The 20,459-nt window shown below is 38.0% G+C and overlaps 3 protein-coding genes across 4 annotated transcripts; 2 read left to right on the forward strand and 1 right to left on the reverse strand.

Moving 5' to 3' along the window:
* Positions 1-2,744: 2,744 nt before the first annotated feature.
* LOC134752079 (V-type proton ATPase subunit S1) lies at positions 2,745-7,561 on the reverse strand. The gene is made up of 3 exons (XM_063687640.1): positions 6,603-7,561; positions 5,033-5,190; positions 2,745-4,238 (listed from the first exon to the last, which is right to left on the reverse strand). Exons 1-3 carry the CDS (start codon positions 7,429-7,431, stop codon positions 4,020-4,022), a joined length of 1,206 nt encoding a protein of 401 aa, XP_063543710.1. The 5' UTR covers positions 7,432-7,561; the 3' UTR covers positions 2,745-4,019.
* A 459-nt stretch (positions 7,562-8,020) lies between these two features.
* On the forward strand, positions 8,021-11,127 carry LOC134752266 (zinc finger protein 93-like). Of its 2 annotated transcripts, none has more exons than XM_063687897.1 (2): positions 8,021-8,446; positions 9,996-11,127. In XM_063687897.1, exons 1-2 carry the CDS (start codon positions 8,161-8,163, stop codon positions 10,865-10,867), a joined length of 1,158 nt encoding a protein of 385 aa, XP_063543967.1. In that variant the 5' UTR covers positions 8,021-8,160; the 3' UTR covers positions 10,868-11,127. The 2 variants fall into 2 exon arrangements, with proteins under 2 accessions (XP_063543967.1, XP_063543968.1); XM_063687898.1 differs by having other exon boundaries at positions 10,041-11,127.
* Positions 11,128-16,118: 4,991 nt separating this feature from the next.
* Positions 16,119-18,004, forward strand: LOC134752421 (uncharacterized). The gene is made up of 6 exons (XM_063688132.1): positions 16,119-16,152; positions 16,411-16,584; positions 16,663-17,315; positions 17,432-17,610; positions 17,713-17,885; positions 17,964-18,004. The coding sequence occupies exons 1-6, from the start codon at positions 16,119-16,121 to the stop codon at positions 18,002-18,004; spliced, it is 1,254 nt and encodes a 417-aa protein (XP_063544202.1).
* Positions 18,005-20,459: the final 2,455 nt, after the last annotated feature.

The raw sequence follows: 20,459 nt of genomic DNA on the forward strand, positions 1-20,459 counted from the left end.
CGTCGCAAGACATATTACAGAGAACATATTGTTTATAACACCTGTATTCATTACCTGTAATGCACAATTGATGAATAAATGATTCTTTAACATAAGGTTTCCTTTTGCCTACATAAAGTACCTACCTTCTTTTGTAACTTCTTCTATCGCATGTATAAGGGTGAGCAGTGCTCAGATGGATTGTTCGGACTAATCCCTACCGCTTCTTTACACGACAACATTTCCAACTTCACCACTTAGATCAGCGGTCGGAACCGGAACCTCTCACTTGCGGCCCGCGAGCCTCCCTAGCAATTTTGTATGTAATATTGACAAACGTCAATGTCTGAAAAAGTCAAAAAATAACAGTGCGGCCTGCTTCAACTTCGTTAACTACTATGTGGCCTTAAGGGGCCCACTGACTATCAGTCCGCCGGACGATATAGGCCGGTCAATTACAACAAAAATTTGACAGTTCCGAACAACTGACAGGCCGATATCGTCCGGCGGACTGATAGTCAGTGGGCCCCTTTAGGCTGCTAAAAGGTTGCCGACCGCTGGCTCAGATAGTCGGCAGTCCTCAACGTACGTTTCTCCAGAATTCTTGCCTCGCACAACTAGACTGTGGAATAAACACCTTCAAAGCTTCAAGAAAAGAGCGTACTCCCATCTTAAAAGCTGGCAACGCGCTTGCAACCCTTCTGATGTTACAGGTATCTATGGGCAACAGTATTTGCTTACCATCAGGCGATTCATCTGTTCGTTTGCCTACTATATCGTTAAAAAACCGGCCAAGTGCGAGTCGGACTCGCGCACGAAGTGTTCCGTACCGTTACGCAAAAAATGGCAAAAAAATCACATTTGTTGTATGGGAGCCCCACTTAAATATTCATTTTATTCAGTTTTTGTTTTCCGTCAGCCACAGAGCTCGAAAATGCTCGATAAATTGGGCCCTCGATATAGGATATTGCGTAGCGTAATAAAGCTATGATCAATGACGATCGTTCGCAGAAAACGAAACGCTAAATGTATGGAAATGATATAGGTTTCGTTTCGTTTTCTGTTGTCATCTTGGCTAAGCTCCGAGAACAGGTCTCTATTGTTTTCCATTAAGTCATAATGTATTGTTTGTCCACATTTTCGTTAGTCATAATTTCGTTTTTCTCAGAAACGCGTAACTTTTCAGGATTGCCATAAAACAAACCTAACCTAACCTATCTATAGGATAACCTTAAGGGCCCTCCACACTTTTGCGCGAATCGCGGAGCGAAGCCGCGAACGCGAGTATGGAGTCTAGTTCGCTAATCAGCGAAATCGACTCAAAACTCGCGTTCGCGGCTTCGCGCCGTGTAGTCTGGAGCGCGCTTTAGGAAAATCCTGAAAAGTTAACGGTTTCAGAATTATGACTAATGATAATATGACAATCATTACATTATGACTTTCAATAATTATGTCAAACAAAGAGACCCCCCCCCCCCCCCCCCCCCCAAGGACAGAGAGTAATAGTGTCCTGCAATTGGCCTGAAATAAAACACATTTTAGGGCGTGATTAGGTACCTCAATAATAAATATGCGTTCGGTTTTACGAGGGCGAATAGATAGGCTGCTTATTGCTGCTGTTTTATTGCTGTCATATTCAAGGCATTAGCTAATGCTATTAGAATATGATGGTAATAAAACTTACCTAAATTATAAGTTATGGGCTGTCCTCATAAAGATAAATAATACGGGTCATAATAATGACGACCTCTTTATTGGGGTCAATAGATCGTCTAAAGTACGATTCCCACCTAGGGTTTGCACGACGGATCTGAAATGTATGGGAAGATCCGCGGATCCGGATAATTTCATACATTCCGGATAATCCGGATCCAGATTGCAAACCCTATTCCCACCGAACAGGCGGAGGGCGGAGTCGGAGCGCATTTCACATTTGTACCTACGGCCGCATGGACGCGGACGGCTCTGGATGGACTCCATCGCTTCTAAAGTAAACACACCACTTGGTCTCACGATTTAATACTTCTCAAAAAAACAAAACAATTATACAGAAAAAGCTGAAATTATTTACAGAAATGAATCTAAACTTGATTGCAGTTACACTTACATCTACAGACCTTTAAAATTTTATTTCAAGTGTCACAACACCTACATTTTAAAGGTCTTATAAATTTCTAAAGCTTGCTACTCGCTTCCCAAATATTAAGATCACATAACTCAATCGCGCGATTTAATCGCTACAAATTCGCTGCAATTTCTCAAAGTCTTTGTCTAACACATCCCGTCCTCTTCTAACAGTTGGGTCGCGAACAGCTTAACAACACGATTAATAATTTTACAATTTTAATTATGGAATGACATTGGCACTAAACTGGAGGGCACACAATTTTCATACCATTAGTGTCGTTGTCACGCAAAAGGTTGTAGACAAGTCTTTCGCCTGATAATGACACATTTTTACTTGTTTTTACGCTACATTCAGAAGCTCAGAATTATTGTTGTCGTTGTTGGTATCAGACTTGATATACTAAGGCCTTTCCACTACACAGCACAAGAATAAAACGTTTTCACTAACTTACGTTGGTAAAGTCGCCATCAGATATATCGGAGCGGCGAAGGTGTTCACAAATATCTGAATACAGCCTCTAATAAAAATACGTAAAAGTAAATGTTTAGATGTTTTTGAGCGGCTTGGCCGCACCGATATATCTGATGGCCACTGTACGTGAGCAGATCCGCTAGAGAATGCATTAAAATCCTTGTGCTAATCCATCGATACCTAACTTGAAATTAATATTGTTTTATTTCAATTCATATTATCACACGTTCTACTGACTTTAATCGGCGTTCAGCTTAACATTAAAACAGTCCTTTAACTTTGTATGTAGTGTTCTATTCGCACCTTCTAATATACCTAAGAAGCCATAACAATCTACTCGTCCATGTTTAAAAGCAAAATTCCAAATAATAAATGGAATGAACCTTAACGCGATTCAATAGAGTCAAAAATCAAATAGGGTTTTTTGCTTTCAAACATGCATTTATAAACTACTTTAATTATGTAGATCGTAGGCACATGATCGGTTTTAATTCTAATAAGTTACTGGTTTACAAAATCTTTAAAATGGAACATGAAACAGTATACTTTCAGCTTAATACATTATTAATAGGCCGACATAGGGCAAATAATAAATAATTGTATACTGTATACATACATGTGGTGTAAAAACAAGAAAAGAACAGTTACTTTCCACAAGTTTTTTCGATTTTCATAATTAGTAAATAAATTAATCAAAGATGAAAATATTTCTTGTGTTTATGGTAGGAGGCAATCCTCACATCTTACACTGGTTGACCTTGAGAGCTTATGACCTGAGTGACGCATCTGTACATTCTTGTATTTACACTAACAGACTTCAACAAGATATAACAAGCTATAGGTACCGAACATAAGCATAATATATATTTTAAATATTTAAGCAATACTGAACAATATAATCAATCCAATTTAAAAGCATTAGAAATATATTAAACACTAGTATTGTGAATAGAGGCACCAATTTTCATATATATCAGTATATTACTAGGAACACAGGCTAACTTCAGCGAGTTTAATGCATATTCGATAGTATTCCTTGTCATAAGGCTTAAATCGCATTAATGCAGCCATATATTTTTTTTCACGAGTTATAATAAATAGTTGGAAACTTTGAGCTCTATAGAGGTTCTATACTTACTTTAGTAGGCTTACGCTAGGGGTTTAAGACAATTAAATTAATAGATTTTAATCGTTAGGCCGGTTCAAAATCACTATGTAACACTTATAAAATTAAATATTTAAAAAATGCTGTTTGAAAAAACTGACATACATTCAAACTTTTAAACAAAAATACGCCATTTAATACTTAAACTATTAAAATACTATATAATAAACACTGTACAAATTACAAAAATGTTTATAAAGGGACAAAAAGCTAAAAAAAAATCCTATATAAAGGACATTAGGCTTATGTATAATTGTCTCAAACCCGCTCAGAAACTTACTCAGCAGCGTTAATGGTGATGGTCTTGCCCTTGGGGTCATCGAAGCGGTCCATGGTGCGGATATCCATCATCATCATAATGCCGAAGAACATGATGAAGAGCAGAATGAAGGTGACGAAGAGGGAGGCCCAGATGGGGGCGGTGAAGAAGCCGACGCAGTTGAGCGAGTCACCAAAGACGAGGCCGGTGGAGTTGTTGATGAAGAACGGTTGGATCTGGAAAAAAAACAATTTTCAATGAGTGATTGAAATATTACATCTCTGCCCGCGAGCGCGTCCGACCCAGTTCAATTGAGTAATAGCAAAGGTACATTGATTAAAGGCTTGTGCACAAATCACGCGAGGTTCGATAAGGGGGGAGGGGGGGTCACGAAAAAATCACGACAGGTCTAAAAGTAGCCGAAAGAAACCTCGCGTGATTTGTGCACAAGCCCTAAGATGTGTAAAATCTAAGACTATTCAAAAACCTATAAGGTTAGATGGAGTATGAGACCACTTGTAGGGAATTCTCATACTGTTTCTTTTACCCCGCATGACCGTAACTAAGAAGTTTTCGCAAACCACAAGTGCCATATTGCGACGGTGGGAATAGGTAGGGAATATTACGCGAAACTCTGCGTAGAGGGCATCACTAGGACAATCACAGGGCCTATCGCGAAACACGAAAATTGAAGGTTCGGTTTCTGCCTCTATATCACTCTTGCATATTCGATCGATAGAGAGGCAGATTTTGGCTGGTCCATTTTCTATGGGTGGGTAATTTTTTTTTCCGCGATTCCGTAGTAAAAGTTCTCATAGTAAAAGTTGCTCAGTATGATCCCAAAACCTCCGTAGTCCGTGGCTACGGGAATGCACTTGCCATGCAGCATTATAATGTTACATGTATATCATGTAGCATTGTCATAGGAATTACTGAAGTACTCCAAATTCCAACTGAATCAGATACCAAGAAGTACACATATATAGCCTATGTATGCAGTGATACTAATTTAAAATGGTTGCATAAATACCTTCAGATCATTGAAGGTCAGGGTGAAATGCTTGGAGTCGTTGACGTGTGTGAAGGACACGTTCTGCGCGCAGCGGTAGCTAAATCCCAGCGGCACCGTCAGGTCCTGGGCTGGTGATAGATCCTTGGACTCGGTGCTGTTCGACCAGGAGGCCTTTTCTGTGGGCATAAGTCACAAAACTGTATTTACTACTAAAGATTTCATAGTTAGTTTACATTTATTTCCATATTCACACAAACTGGTATTTCATTATTTGCTAAAACTAAATGCAATTAACAGAAACAAACATAATGAAACTTAACCTGTAGGTAAAAAATTTGGCCTAAATCGCCGTCAACGGGCAATGCCTTCATAGGCAGGGCCAAATGCATTGAAAATATGTATTTATATTAAATAATAGAATTAAACCTGTGGTATTGGAAATGTAGGCTAGGCATGCTACCAATTTCATAAACCTGTTTATTTATAGTATAAAATTCTCACCAATTCACCCTAATAACTGGATGGTAACCAATTGTGATAATTGCTAACTAGATTTCAAACCATAAACATATGACAAAATCGGCCAAGTGCGAGTCGGACTCGCGCACGAAGGGTTCCGTACCATTACTTAAAAAACGGCAAAAAAATCACGTTTGTTTTATGGGAACTTAAATATTTATTTTATTCTATTCTTAGTATTTGTTGTTATAGTGGCAACAGAAATACATCATCTGTGAAAATTTCAACTGTCTATTACAGTTGATGAGATACAGCCTGGTGACAGACGGACAGACAGACAGCGGAGTCTTAGTAATAGGGCCCCGTTTTTACCCTTTGGGTACGGAACCCTAAAAAGACTAGTTGTAGGCTATCAAATGTACAACAGACATTATTAACCCATGGAGTGCCCGAGTATAACAGTAATATGGAGTTTAGTATGGAGTTAGTATGACACGTGTGAAATTAGAGCGCACTGCGGGTTAATGGTGTAATTTTAAAGTAATGACATTACTGTTGACAGTGATATGAAGATATTATGAAGATTTCCAGTTGAACTTCAAAATGGGATGCCATTTGTCAACAGAATTTGAACTTTTTGTCAAAACTAAGTCATTGATTTAAATGGCAAATTTTAGAGGATGGATCCTTTTCGCTAAATGGCGTCCAATGGTGAAGGAAGTTATCTTGAGAATATTTATTTGTTTTATGACTTAGTGAGTCAGAATTTTTGGTGCCGGAATGTTTTACACTAGCCAAAAGATAGGTAAAAACTGTACTATTTTAACATTTCTAAGCACATACAAGCTTACTACCTATTTTTAATTCATATTTTAGTGATTATTTTACAATATTATATATACAAAATCATTCCCGCACCAAAAACCCCATTATATGGTTATAACAGATAAGTATTTTGCAAAGACTATTTGTTAAAACTAGCATGTTAATCTCAACTCTCAAATATAGTATTTTGCAAAGACTATTTGTTAAAACTAGCATGTTAATCTCAACTCTCAAATATAGTATTTTGCAAAGACTATTTGTTAAAACTAGCATGTTAATCTCAACTCTCAAATATAATACTTACGCAAAATCCAATATCCCGGCTCCTGCGTGAAGTAGAGAACAATGGTGTTCTCTCCTGACGTAAGGGTCGAGTTCTGCGTAGGCGCCGTAGCATTAGCATCAATGACGGAAGACCCAGTTATGGCCGTCAACACGGTCTCAGCATTATCATCAATCAGTCTGACGCTTTTGTAGGCGAGGAGCAACCCGCCGAACATCAACGTGGAGCTATCGCTCTGGGTCTCGTTGCTCTGAGCCTGGCGACGGACGCGGGAGTGGCTCACCGTCCAAGACGGGAAGTGAGCAGTGTAGATCGCCACAACTGTCTCATAACGCTCCTGAAGCTTGGTGAACATATCTTCCATGAAGTCATTGTGGCGGCGTAGCAAGTCAAAGCGTGATTCCCCCTCTTTGGCGTCCTTAAGGTTGATAAATAAGAATTTGCCACTTTCTGGCTCGATTTCAGCCGACAGACCATTCTCGGTAAGCTTCACGTGATTCACTTTCTCGGGATCGGCGAGCTTGTTCAGCGCGCCCAGAGCGTTCTCCACCGACGGCAAATAAGCCGAGTTACGAATGTTGTCCCTCAGAAACGGGAACGACGTTTTACCTTCGGCGTTCTTACGTGAAAAATCTTCAACAGACAACGTTTCTTCGATAAATATCACCGTAAAAGGGTCCCTGGACAGCTCCTCGTTCAGAATACCACTGAATTCTTCGGGTTCCACGGTGTATAAGGGGCTGGCTTTTAGCGAAGTCTTGGCCAGATCGCCCCATAGGTACACTGGCACATTGGTCGCGTAACTTACCGCGCTAAGGGCTAATAACGTGAACACTAAGCTAAACGCCATTTTGAAGGCTTATTACTAAAGCTAGTGGACGTTTGCGGACTAAAAGTAAGTATTTAGCCCAGAATTGTCATAAAACGACAGAAAATGGGCGATGACGATAGACCATCGGTCATGTGAAAAGTGATCATATGATTAGTTTGACGCTTGTCTATGGTCATTAGTAAGGCAGGTGTAAAATTAATATTTTACCAACTTTTCATGTTCTATCACCTTACAAACTATACATTCAATGCATATCAAAGAATATAATACTCACTAGGAGACATATAAAATTAGCATGTTTTCATAATATTGAATAAAAATGACAGTTTATTTATTTTTGTACTCATTAGTGCTAATATATTATTTATTCTATATTTTTTATACTAATATTTTACCCCAATGTATGGGTAACAACAATCTAACCATAATGCATTGTTTTGTATTTTTAATTCAAAGCGACACGCTTTTATGCCTAGTTTACACGACGAGTTGAACAAATAACACACTTTTTACGACGTGAGAATGGGCATGATAATAAACAGCTTTCTTTATTACAAATGTTGTATAATCTGCATACAGCTGTCAATGTCAAAGAAAAAGTGGGTAGAGGTGGATATTTTAAAATTTTCACTATTCTCCGAAAGCTAGTATAAGTATTTATTTATTTATAATCCCTACATATAATGCGATAGTTTGTTCATATTATATGTGGAAAGGTATATTATAGGTGTTTTAAAGCTAATACCGATGTCGCTTGAAGATGAGAATTTGGTGTGGATTAAGGTGGAACCTGGTTCGGGGGAGCTCGAGGGTGCCCGGGCCATGTACACGGACCATGAAACAGAGAAACCGGACCCACTGATCGGCCATTTAGATGAGATAAAGCTTGCTGAGGTTGATTGGACAATCGAGGACAGCAAGTTTGACGAGTGTGTTGCGGGTCGCGGCTTGTACGTAGACCAAATTGTTAAAGAGGAGATTGTGCTGGGCCCTGAGGTGATAGAGCAGCCTAAACTAGCCTTACCTTACCCAGGTGGGTTGTGTGTTGAGTTCTACAAATTCTACAACTGGCAGTAAATAAATAAAAAACTGGTCAAGTGTGAGTCGAACTCGCGTTCCAAGGGTTCCGTACATTACACAATTTTTAACAATGTAGCTATTTTTTATGTGAAACGTGAGATGTTTTTAAAAAATCCGTAGGGGTCGGATCAAATAAAGCAATTCTAATCATAAACTAAATAATTAAGTCCGACTCACGCTTGACTGCACATTTCTAATAGGTTATCCTGTGATCTAAGGAAAAGAATTATTTTGTGTATTTTTTTCAAAATTTTAGACAGTAGTTTTGGAGATAAAGGGGGGAAATGGCCATTTTTTGCCTCTTTTCTTGAATAACGTCTAAACTGTTTATCCTAAAATTATAAAAAAAATATATTTGAGATTCTCACAATGAGATCTTTTATTTGATATGTAACACGATATAGTTAGAAAAACTTCATTTTTTAATTTTGTTATTTACCCCCCAAAAGTGGACCCGATGTTTAAAATTCATTTGTTTACGTTACATGTCCATCTTTAGGTCACAAACTTACATATGTATACTAAATTTCAACTTAATTGGTCCAGTAGTTTCGGAGAAAATAGGCTGTGACAGACGGACAGACAGACAGACAGACGCACGAGTAATCCTATAAGGGTTCCGTTTTTTCCTTTTGAGGTACGGAACCCTAAAAACGGCTTCAAAATTATTGTTGTAACAGCTACCTATCTTATATTTTTAGCATCACTCAAATAAGTTGTTGTAAGATCGGAATAAAGTATTAACATTAATAGAATAGTTATAATCGGTCAAGCAAATCTTGTCAGTAGAAAAAGGCGGCAAATTTAAAAATGTAGGCGCGTAGGAATTCCGCGTTTTTTTCTACTGACAAGATTTGCTTGACCAACTATATTTACGATACAAGTGCGAAAAAAAGGAAATTCGCACGTGTATCGTACAACGTTTTACAGTACATAATAACAGCCCTTTAAATTTTCGACGTGTTTCGTAATGTGCTTATTATAGCACAGGGTGTCGTAATGGAGCACCAGATGTACTGTAACATATGTTTACATAACATGTTTATTAACCATAGCTATATGCCCCTGTTTCATTGTTTTACTAGTTATAAGAGTTAGCAGTGAAAAACAAATTCCAATGTCCAGTTTCGTCTAAAGGCTTTAGAGTAAGACCAAGAAAAGTCTGCAAAGATTTTGATAGCACACGCTGTGCAAGTTTTAAACGTCATAATTTCATAAGCTGCTCCAGAAGTCCAGACTACGCGGCGCGAAGCCACGAACGCGAGTGTGAGTCGATTTCGCTGATTAGCGAACTAAACTCGCGCACGAGTCTGGGGGCCCTATAGAAGTTTGAAATTTCAAATAATACTAACACTGCGTGTGCTATCAAAATCGTTACACACATCGAACATATTTCCCATATCTGATTTTGAACTTTATTTCAAAGTGATGGGGTTCAATTTTGCATAATTTCTGACACCTTTATGCCTTATAAAGGGTTAATGAGTTATTTTTAATTGCAGCACCATCTTCATTACCTACAGAAGAAAAACTTGATCTGTTTTCAGAATACAGTGCAGTAACAAGCCCCATAGTGCCGATTTGGCCTAAATCCTATAGTGAAGAGACATCTTACAAATGTCATGCATGTCGGAAAATATTTCACCTAGAAGAGAGTTTAAATAGGCATATTTTTGCAGTTCATGCTAAACATGAAGTTCCCAAAATGAAAAAAATGCACATTTGCAAGTTTTGTTGCCAAATTTTTCTATCTAAAAATGATTTGACTGAACATTTGATGATTCACTTTAGAACTTCCAAGAGCCTAAAGAAAAATGATTTTATTAACAAAAAACATACAAAACAAAACACAAGACAAGACAAAATCATTTCAGTTAACACATTCACTGCCAGCAACACATATATGCGTTCACCGTCATACAATATCACGCCCCCTGGCAGTGAATGCACAGAAAACAAAGATTGTGACCCACCCAATGAGCCATACACATGTCACGCATGTTATAAAAGTTTTGTCCTAGAAATGTGCTTTAATAAGCATATGTTAGATAATCATGCGGAACCTAGATTTCAAAAAGAACTCACTATTGTACAAGCTCTACCTGAATCACAAGGTAAACCACCGTACCATTGTCAAAAATGTTGTAAAACATTTGACTCGGTAGAGAGCCTCACAAGGCATAGGTTTGCTATCCACACAAAACGTGAACCCGAAACACACGAAATTCATCAATCAAGTTCAACCACGGTGGTAACTAGTGGGAATAACCCAATGCGTCCTTGTTATTTTTGCTATCAATGGTTTGAAGATAAAGATGATTTAATGAAACATATGGAATTTCACATAGAATTTGCCAGTGAGATGAACGATTGATTTAATAAGATATTTACAGAGAAATCAGACTTGAATAAACATAACTTGGTACACACAATGTACTGACACAGTTTAGTCGAGAACCTAATAAGTAATAACTAATAACTTCTATTCAACGAATAATTGCAACAAATCAATCTATCTATGTTTGTTGTCAATCGAAAGTGCCGATTAACCTTTAGGCAGAGCAGGCAATTGCCTAGGGGCCACGCACCGGCTATGAGCCCCCTGCACCGACTAGGGGAACCACGCGAAGTGTTTTTGGCATCTATAAAACTATTAATATAATTTTTATACCTAATTTTTGTTTTAATAATCTATCGCATACGTTAAACCAGGTACCGACAAACGGAGTGAATAGGGACAAAACTTAAAATGTGATTTACCTAACAATTTGTTAATAACAACTATTCAATATACTCTATGATAACAACCCACACAAAAGTTTTAACCCTTAAATGCATGATTTTTTCTTTTTGCCTGAAATTAATATATGTCTTACATAATTGTTTACTGATTCTAGGAAAAATAAAAATATAATTTAAAACATCGATTTTCACTGCTTAACCAGTATTAGAAGTTACATAGGGTAAATAATAATTTATGTAAATTTATACAATTATTGGTAAAAGATATATCAAAAATCTTACTACCATTAGAAATTTATACTATTTGTAATATACCTATAATAAAGATTTTAAATATAAATAATTACAAACCCCGAAAAAACCGCCTAAATTACATATTAAAAATCATTAAATTTTCCCAATTTTCCGCCATTTCGTGTTAAAAGAAATGTAATTTTTTTAAACTTAAATACTGCGCAAATTTCAATAAAACGACGGAAAGTGTATTAATTTACGATCAAAATAATTATACAGGACCAAATAGAGTTTACCTAATTATGCATAAAATTATACGTTTTTTGTTGTGTACATACATACATCACTATGCATTCAAGGGTTAAGGAACTGCATTGTTAATAACAAAAACAATAACAGTGATACGTACTTAAATGACGATATCGAGAGAGATTCTGCTTCTACTAGGTATGCACCTCCCTGAGAATAATCCTGGCGGCGCCCATGCACAAAACGTATCATTCGATTGAAAATAATAGTAGTTTTTGTAAGAAACAATTTGTGTGGGTAGTTATTAAGAAATTTAATAAGCTACTCTGCAGCGGCGCCACCATAATGCATATCAATGGGTTATATGGTGAAATGATGTACCTATAATGTTTATGGCTGTACCTGTGATAGGAAACGAAATAATGGGCATTGAAAGTGGCGCCGCTGGGGAGCATACTCTCCAGCGGCGCCACATAGTACTCATAGATAGAAATGATATTAGCTATTTTTTTCTTATGTAAATTGATGTACTAATGCTGTTTATAACGTACCTATTGAAAAAATCATGTTTTTCATTAATTTGTGATTTTATTTACTTTCTTTAGTTCCTAACCTAACTAAACGGTATGCGCTGTAAGAGAGGAGAATTTCTATCTCCCTCTCGCTCACCCGCGCGCCTCTCTACCTAAAACCCCCGAAAAGGTACATCATTTCACCATATAACCCATTGATATTCATTATGGTGGCGCCGCTGCAGAGTAGCACACGAAATTTACCCCGGTTGACGGTACGATATATTTACCAGTCGCTTTTGGGTGAAAGAAAACTTCGTGAGAATACCCCTCTTGGTTGGAAGATCAAATGCCAGTCGCTTTCATAAAAACTATATATATTTGAGATTAGTTGCCAAACGGACCCCAGGCTCCCATGCCGTGGCAATAAGCCAGAACACGCTAGGTAGGAAGCGTCACAAATTGGGATTCTTGCCATTGATTAGTAGGTATAATATGTTATTTGATTCTTGCGTCCGCACCTCCATTTTTATATTGGTAATAATTGGAAGTCGAATTGGTACGGGCATGGTACGGGCATGTGATGCGGAGGGATGAAAGTCATGTGACAAGAAAGGTATTAAAAATCAATGTGGAGGGAAGTACGAGGAGAGGAAAACCGAGGAAAAGGTGGATGGACTGTGTGAAAGATGATATGAAACTAACGCAAGTGAATGATGAGATGACGGGTGACAGAGATGTATGGAAGAAAAAGACATGCTGCGCCGACCCCAAGTGAATGGGACAAGGGCAAGCGAATGATGATGAATTGGAAGTCGAATTCGGCGGGCCAAATTAGCGTTTGCGTCCGCACAACCTGATTTGATCGGACAATTTAATCAGATTGGCGAAAAATTTAATCAAATTGGGTAACTTCGCAAGCGGGATAATTTTGAAACTGAAAAATATCAATGAAACTTGAAGCACGTCATACTTAACATACTTTGCAACACTTAAACTACTGCAATGCTTACCAAGCATATATTACTTCGTAAACACCGGCCTTACGAGCACTACGAATTAGGGCTCGCGGACGAGTCCGTTTACACGTTTCGAATACCCGTTTTCGAATAACACATACACGGTTTTCTGGCCCGTTCCGCACGTGTAATTAAGATCCGTTACTACGGATAAACGGGTATTCGAAGAAACGTATCTTATTTACCCGTGGCTCCGGAGACGTCCTTGAAGGAACGGACAGGCGCGGCGTACTACTAGACAAAAGATTCATAACGAGTTTTGAGATTCATGAGTTTCTGTAATATTTAACCTTATTCCGTGGTGCACAGACTCGAAATTCAATAATAGCTAGAGATCTTAGGTCCCGTTTTCTAGGGGGACCTTGCATTTTGGAGACAAAGCAAACCGCTTGGAACAGGTGTTCCTGGGGGTGATCTGAGCTGATTTAGCCCGGTTGCCACGAGGTTCCCCCCAGCAGGTGGGCAGGGGAGGGGGGGGAAAAGTGCCTCCGGCGCGCCTCACTCTAAGCATTATATCTGCATACATCTAGCAACTATATCAAGTTTGGTGTCTTTTTCGCATAATTCGAGGATGAGGAATTCATTTCTGTTACTACATTTTCACTCACCCATACAAAAAAAACGAGAAATTTAAAATTCAAAAAAATTCTTTACACTTTTTTTTTCGAAAATCCACTACAAAATTAAAACTATGAGGATTTGCTCTAGAAATAAAATACGTGTGAATAGCCCAGTTATCCTACTATATAGAATAATAAACTTGTCAAACATTTTTGCCTAACAATTGTATTTAAAAAAATGTTTTGCGTCACACGGCGGACCGAGCTGAAGTAGGTACCTACACGCATTTAGTTTAGGCACGCATTCACTTTAAAATTTTATTCTACACACGCAAGTAGGTACAGAAACTAAATATCTAATAAAAATAAAGGAATTTAAAATGCGAAATAACCGAATATTGGATTATCCTATGCAGAATGAGTTGTCTACCTACTGGATAGTTTTACGACAGATCATTTTTTTAATTAGTTATTGTGACCTATATGTTCTCGGTATTTTGAGATACTTATCTACGTATAAGTACATAAAAATTATAATAAATTTGCGTGTAGGTATCTAAACAGAGGTTAATGCGGTGCCGGGCAGCGCGCGGCGCTCGCGCTCACCGACAGTTGGTTGGAGGGGGCAGGGAAGCAAGCGTGGGCGCGGGAGTCGTCTCACTCTCAGTCGTCGACGCAACCTGTCGCTACAAGCACCCGTCTATAAATAGTTATACATTGGCATTCTATTCTTGCTGTGATAATCTTTATTTTATATTAAGTTATTTTGTGCTAAAAGGATTTTAAGGACATTGGTGGATTGTGAGCTGTGTTGTGAGTACTATTTTATGTTTTTTCGTGATATTCTGTGTTCAACAATATAATTACCTACCTCTAATGTTTGTTTGCTGTGAAAATTACTTCAACGATATTTATTATACAAACCTCTGACCGCGACTTCGCACGCGTGAATGTCGGTTATTACGCTTTTGGTCCTGTCTAATCTCTTGCACTCAGCACTACTAAAAATATATTTACCCAGCGTTGATGAAATACTTAAACAGCTTTATAACCTACAATATAAGATCACTTGTTTAACCAAATTTGTACCTACGTTATGGTGTCATAAAAGGGTTCATAGTTTTTTTTTATTTGAATGGTGTGGAAAATACACCTTAATTCATGTCGCCATGGCTATGATTTTGCGAATTTTAGGTATAAAGTTGTTTAAGTCTTTCATCAACGCTATAAAAATACACCTTATTGTTATACGCTTTGTTAACCAGGTGGAAGAAAATGACTTGAGCATGTCTGAGACTAACCAAGAAAATGATAATCCCACCAAATGGGAGCTTTGTTTTTTTTGTCAAAAAATAACGCATGAAAAGCTTATTAATCCTTCGTGCAAAGGCTATGATTTGGTGGCAAATAATCTAATGCAATTCCATGAGATTGGGGAATTACCGTTTGTTTTAAAAGAGTCTTTGTTTACGTGTGTAAATAACCTTAAAAAAGTTTTATGTGATAACCATGCGTCATGGCATAAGTCCTGTTACTTGGAATGTAGTAACTCAAGACTTGAACGAGCGCAGTTGCGAACCAAAAAGAAGGCCCTTGATGAGGATCCTCAATTACCAAATGTCATTGTCAACACTCGCAGTCGCCAATCCACTGTTTACAATAGCGACACATGTCTGTTTTGCGATTTACCAGGTACAAAAACTTTACCTCTCAGTCAAATTATGAAGCAGTCATGTAACGATACTATAATTAATTGTGCTACGATATTAAACGATTATAAAATATTAGCAAAGGTATCTGAACGATGTGATTTAATTGCGTTAGAGGTGAAGTATCACCACACATGTCTATGCGAATATAGGCGTAGGGCCGCCACTCAAAATGACGATATAATAAATAGTAATAAAAACAAAAAGGAGCAGGTTCAAAGCATAACATTTGCTTGGCTTGTTGCATATATAAATGAGGCACGAGAGAGCATGGAAAACCCAATTTTTAATATGGCAGATCTGGCTAAACTACAAACTGAGAGCATGAAAGATTTAGGAGTAGACTGTTCTGTTCACTCCACGAGACTGAAAGAAAAACTATTAAAGGAATGCCCTTACCTTATTGCATGCAACCAAAAAGGAATGACAAGCCTAATTACATTTAAAGATAATGTAGATTTCGCATTACGATCTCAAGCTGCTCGGAATTATGATAGTGAAGGTGCTGCCCTTAGCAAAGTTGCGAATATCTTGAGATCTGATATGTTTAGTGATGACAACCCCAGCGGTATACCGGCGTCACTTATAGCCTTAATCACGATGATTATGTACGGTCCTACTTCAACTTTCAATGGTGAGGTCAATAATGATGGTGCCAGTCGTCACATCGCTGAACTCATTGTTTACAATGCTATAAAAAATGAAAAAAACAAGAGTAAGACCGCTAATCACAAGCATCTGCAATCCAGAGAAACACCTACCCCTGTCTTTTTGGCTGCGAAATTGTATGCCGAGACGCGAAAAAGGCATCTGATTGACTGTACATATCAACTTGGTCTGAGTATTTCATATAAAAGACTACAAGCAATTATCACGCAAAAAGCGAATGCAGTTTGTGAATTGTATCACAAAGATAATGTAGTTTGTCCACCCAAGCTTAAGAAGGGTTTGTTTACCACTGCAGCCGTGGACAATATTGACCACAACCCGACATCAACCTCCGCAAAGACTGCTTTTCATGGGACGGTGATTACGCTCATGCAGCATAAATTCCCAGAAGAAACAGGTATGTGAATTAAAAATATAATACAGTTATTTAAAGTCTAAACTTACCTATGTCTTGTAATATTTTTGTTAATTCCAGGTGTCGCCCGTGACTTCGCAACACAGTCAGACAATGTAACTCCTACATTGAATATGAAGGTCAAGCAGCTTCCTTCGGACTACGAAATAGTTCCTCCATGTTTTGTAGACATAAAGAAGTCAACATGCCCACAGTCTGAAATATACACTCATGATGTATCAACTACCACACCGTTGGTTATAGAGAAAGACTGGCTAGAGAGTACAATGACAAATGATTTCAAGCCATGGGCTGCGCATCATGCTGCAACTGACAAAGATATCCAAGAGCGACACAGCACAGACATAGCTATCTTGCCGTTGTTCAGAGAATATGCTCATACACCCGCTATGATGCTGCACTCAATGAACATAGTAACCAAGGCAACGAAGTTCATTAATCCCGACCAGATTCCCGTAATTGTCGCCGATCAACCACTGTATACCCTTCTAAAACAACTGCAATATTTGTTTCCCTTGAAGGTAGGAGAGGACAAGATTTTAATAATGATGGGTGGACTACATATTGAAATGGCTGCTCTTCGACTAATTGGACAGTGGTTGAGTGGAAGTGGGTGGGTGGAAGCCTTAGTACAGGCAAATGTGACGACACAGGGTAGATCAGAATCTATGTTGACAGCATCACACGTAACACGAACGAGATATGCTCATCAGGTATAACAAGAAAATAAATTTATTAATTTAACATTTTACTGTACAGAAGAAAGTCATACCTCTTTACAAGTTTTGGTAAGTCATAATCTTAACTTCCAAATCAATTATTGTTTTAGGTGACTGCCGCAGCTCTGTATTATTTGCAGAAAGAGGCCTACCAAGCCCAATTGGATGTCGGCGATGAAGCACAAGGGCCGTTAATCACTTTCGGAGAGTGGCGTCTGGAAAAATGCGCTAGCACGCCTCAATTCAAATATTGGGATTTAGTGCTGAATCTCGAGCTGATGATCTTACAGTTCGTTGGGGCAATCAGAAAAGGAGATTATAAAATATACCTAGATTCCATAAGAAGATTACTGCCGTGGTTCTTTGCATTAGACCACATAAATTACTCCAGATGGCTCTCAGTTCATCTCAGAGACTTAGTGAACTTAGAAAAAATGCATCCAGACTTGTTGAAGCATTTCGAAAAAGGCCAATTCGTGGCAAGAAAGACTGATAGGCCCTTCTCTGGAATAGCCCTAGATCAAGCGCATGAGCAAATTAATGCTATCCTAAAGGGAGATGGTGGTAAGAATGCAAAAAAATACTAAGTACCTACATGTATCTTAACTTCGCATTAAATAACTATTGTTAATATTCTTACAGGTATGATTGGCATTACCGAAAATGCTGACTCTTTTAGCTAGAGATCTTAGGTCCCGTTTTCTAGGGGGACCTTGCATTTTGGAGACAAAGCAAACCGCTTGGAACAGGTGTTCCTGGGGGTGATCTGAGCTGATTTAGCCCGGTTGCCACGAGGTTCCCCCCAGCAGGTGGGCAGGGGAGGGGGGGGAAAAGTGCCTCCGGCGCGCCTCACTCTAAGCATTATATCTGCATACATCTAGCAACTATATCAAGTTTGGTGTCTTTTTCGCATAATTCGAGGATGAGGAATTCATTTCTGTTACTACATTTTCACTCACCCATACAAAAAAAACGAGAAATTTAAAATTCAAAAAAATTCTTTACACTTTTTTTTTCGAAAATCCACTACAAAATTAAAACTATGAGGATTTGCTCTAGAAATAAAATACGTGTGAATAGCCCAGTTATCCTACTATATAGAATAATAAACTTGTCAAACATTTTTGCCTAACAATTGTATTTAAAAAAATGTTTTGCGTCACACGGCGGACCGAGCTGAAGTAGGTACCTACACGCATTTAGTTTAGGCACGCATTCACTTTAAAATTTTATTCTACACACGCAAGTAGGTACAGAAACTAAATATCTAATAAAAATAAAGGAATTTAAAATGCGAAATAACCGAATATTGGATTATCCTATGCAGAATGAGTTGTCTACCTACTGGATAGTTTTACGACAGATCATTTTTTTAATTAGTTATTGTGACCTATATGTTCTCGGTATTTTGAGATACTTATCTACGTATAAGTACATAAAAATTATAATAAATTTGCGTGTAGGTATCTAAACAGAGGTTAATGCGGTGCCGGGCAGCGCGCGGCGCTCGCGCTCACCGACAGTTGGTTGGAGGGGGCAGGGAAGCAAGCGTGGGCGCGGGAGTCGTCTCACTCTCAGTCGTCGACGCAACCTGTCGCTACAAGCACCCGTCTATAAATAGTTATACATTGGCATTCTATTCTTGCTGTGATAATCTTTATTTTATATTAAGTTATTTTGTGCTAAAAGGATTTTAAGGACATTGGTGGATTGTGAGCTGTGTTGTGAGTACTATTTTATGTTTTTTCGTGATATTCTGTGTTCAACAATATAATTACCTACCTCTAATGTTTGTTTGCTGTGAAAATTACTTCAACGATATTTATTATACAAACCTCTGACCGCGACTTCGCACGCGTGAATGTCGGTTATTACGCTTTTGGTCCTGTCTAATCTCTTGCACTCAGCACTACTAAAAATATATTTACCCAGCGTTGATGAAATACTTAAACAGCTTTATAACCTACAATATAAGATCACTTGTTTAACCAAATTTGTACCTACGTTATGGTGTCATAAAAGGGTTCATAGTTTTTTTTTATTTGAATGGTGTGGAAAATACACCTTAATTCATGTCGCCATGGCTATGATTTTGCGAATTTTAGGTATAAAGTTGTTTAAGTCTTTCATCAACGCTATAAAAATACACCTTATTGTTATACGCTTTGTTAACCAGGTGGAAGAAAATGACTTGAGCATGTCTGAGACTAACCAAGAAAATGATAATCCCACCAAATGGGAGCTTTGTTTTTTTTGTCAAAAAATAACGCATGAAAAGCTTATTAATCCTTCGTGCAAAGGCTATGATTTGGTGGCAAATAATCTAATGCAATTCCATGAGATTGGGGAATTACCGTTTGTTTTAAAAGAGTCTTTGTTTACGTGTGTAAATAACCTTAAAAAAGTTTTATGTGATAACCATGCGTCATGGCATAAGTCCTGTTACTTGGAATGTAGTAACTCAAGACTTGAACGAGCGCAGTTGCGAACCAAAAAGAAGGCCCTTGATGAGGATCCTCAATTACCAAATGTCATTGTCAACACTCGCAGTCGCCAATCCACTGTTTACAATAGCGACACATGTCTGTTTTGCGATTTACCAGGTACAAAAACTTTACCTCTCAGTCAAATTATGAAGCAGTCATGTAACGATACTATAATTAATTGTGCTACGATATTAAACGATTATAAAATATTAGCAAAGGTATCTGAACGATGTGATTTAATTGCGTTAGAGGTGAAGTATCACCACACATGTCTATGCGAATATAGGCGTAGGGCCGCCACTCAAAATGACGATATAATAAATAGTAATAAAAACAAAAAGGAGCAGGTTCAAAGCATAACATTTGCTTGGCTTGTTGCATATATAAATGAGGCACGAGAGAGCATGGAAAACCCAATTTTTAATATGGCAGATCTGGCTAAACTACAAACTGAGAGCATGAAAGATTTAGGAGTAGACTGTTCTGTTCACTCCACGAGACTGAAAGAAAAACTATTAAAGGAATGCCCTTACCTTATTGCATGCAACCAAAAAGGAATGACAAGCCTAATTACATTTAAAGATAATGTAGATTTCGCATTACGATCTCAAGCTGCTCGGAATTATGATAGTGAAGGTGCTGCCCTTAGCAA

This window comes from Cydia strobilella, chromosome 24 (genome assembly GCF_947568885.1).
Source record: "Cydia strobilella chromosome 24, ilCydStro3.1, whole genome shotgun sequence".
Lineage (NCBI taxonomy): Eukaryota > Metazoa > Arthropoda > Insecta > Lepidoptera > Tortricidae > Cydia > Cydia strobilella.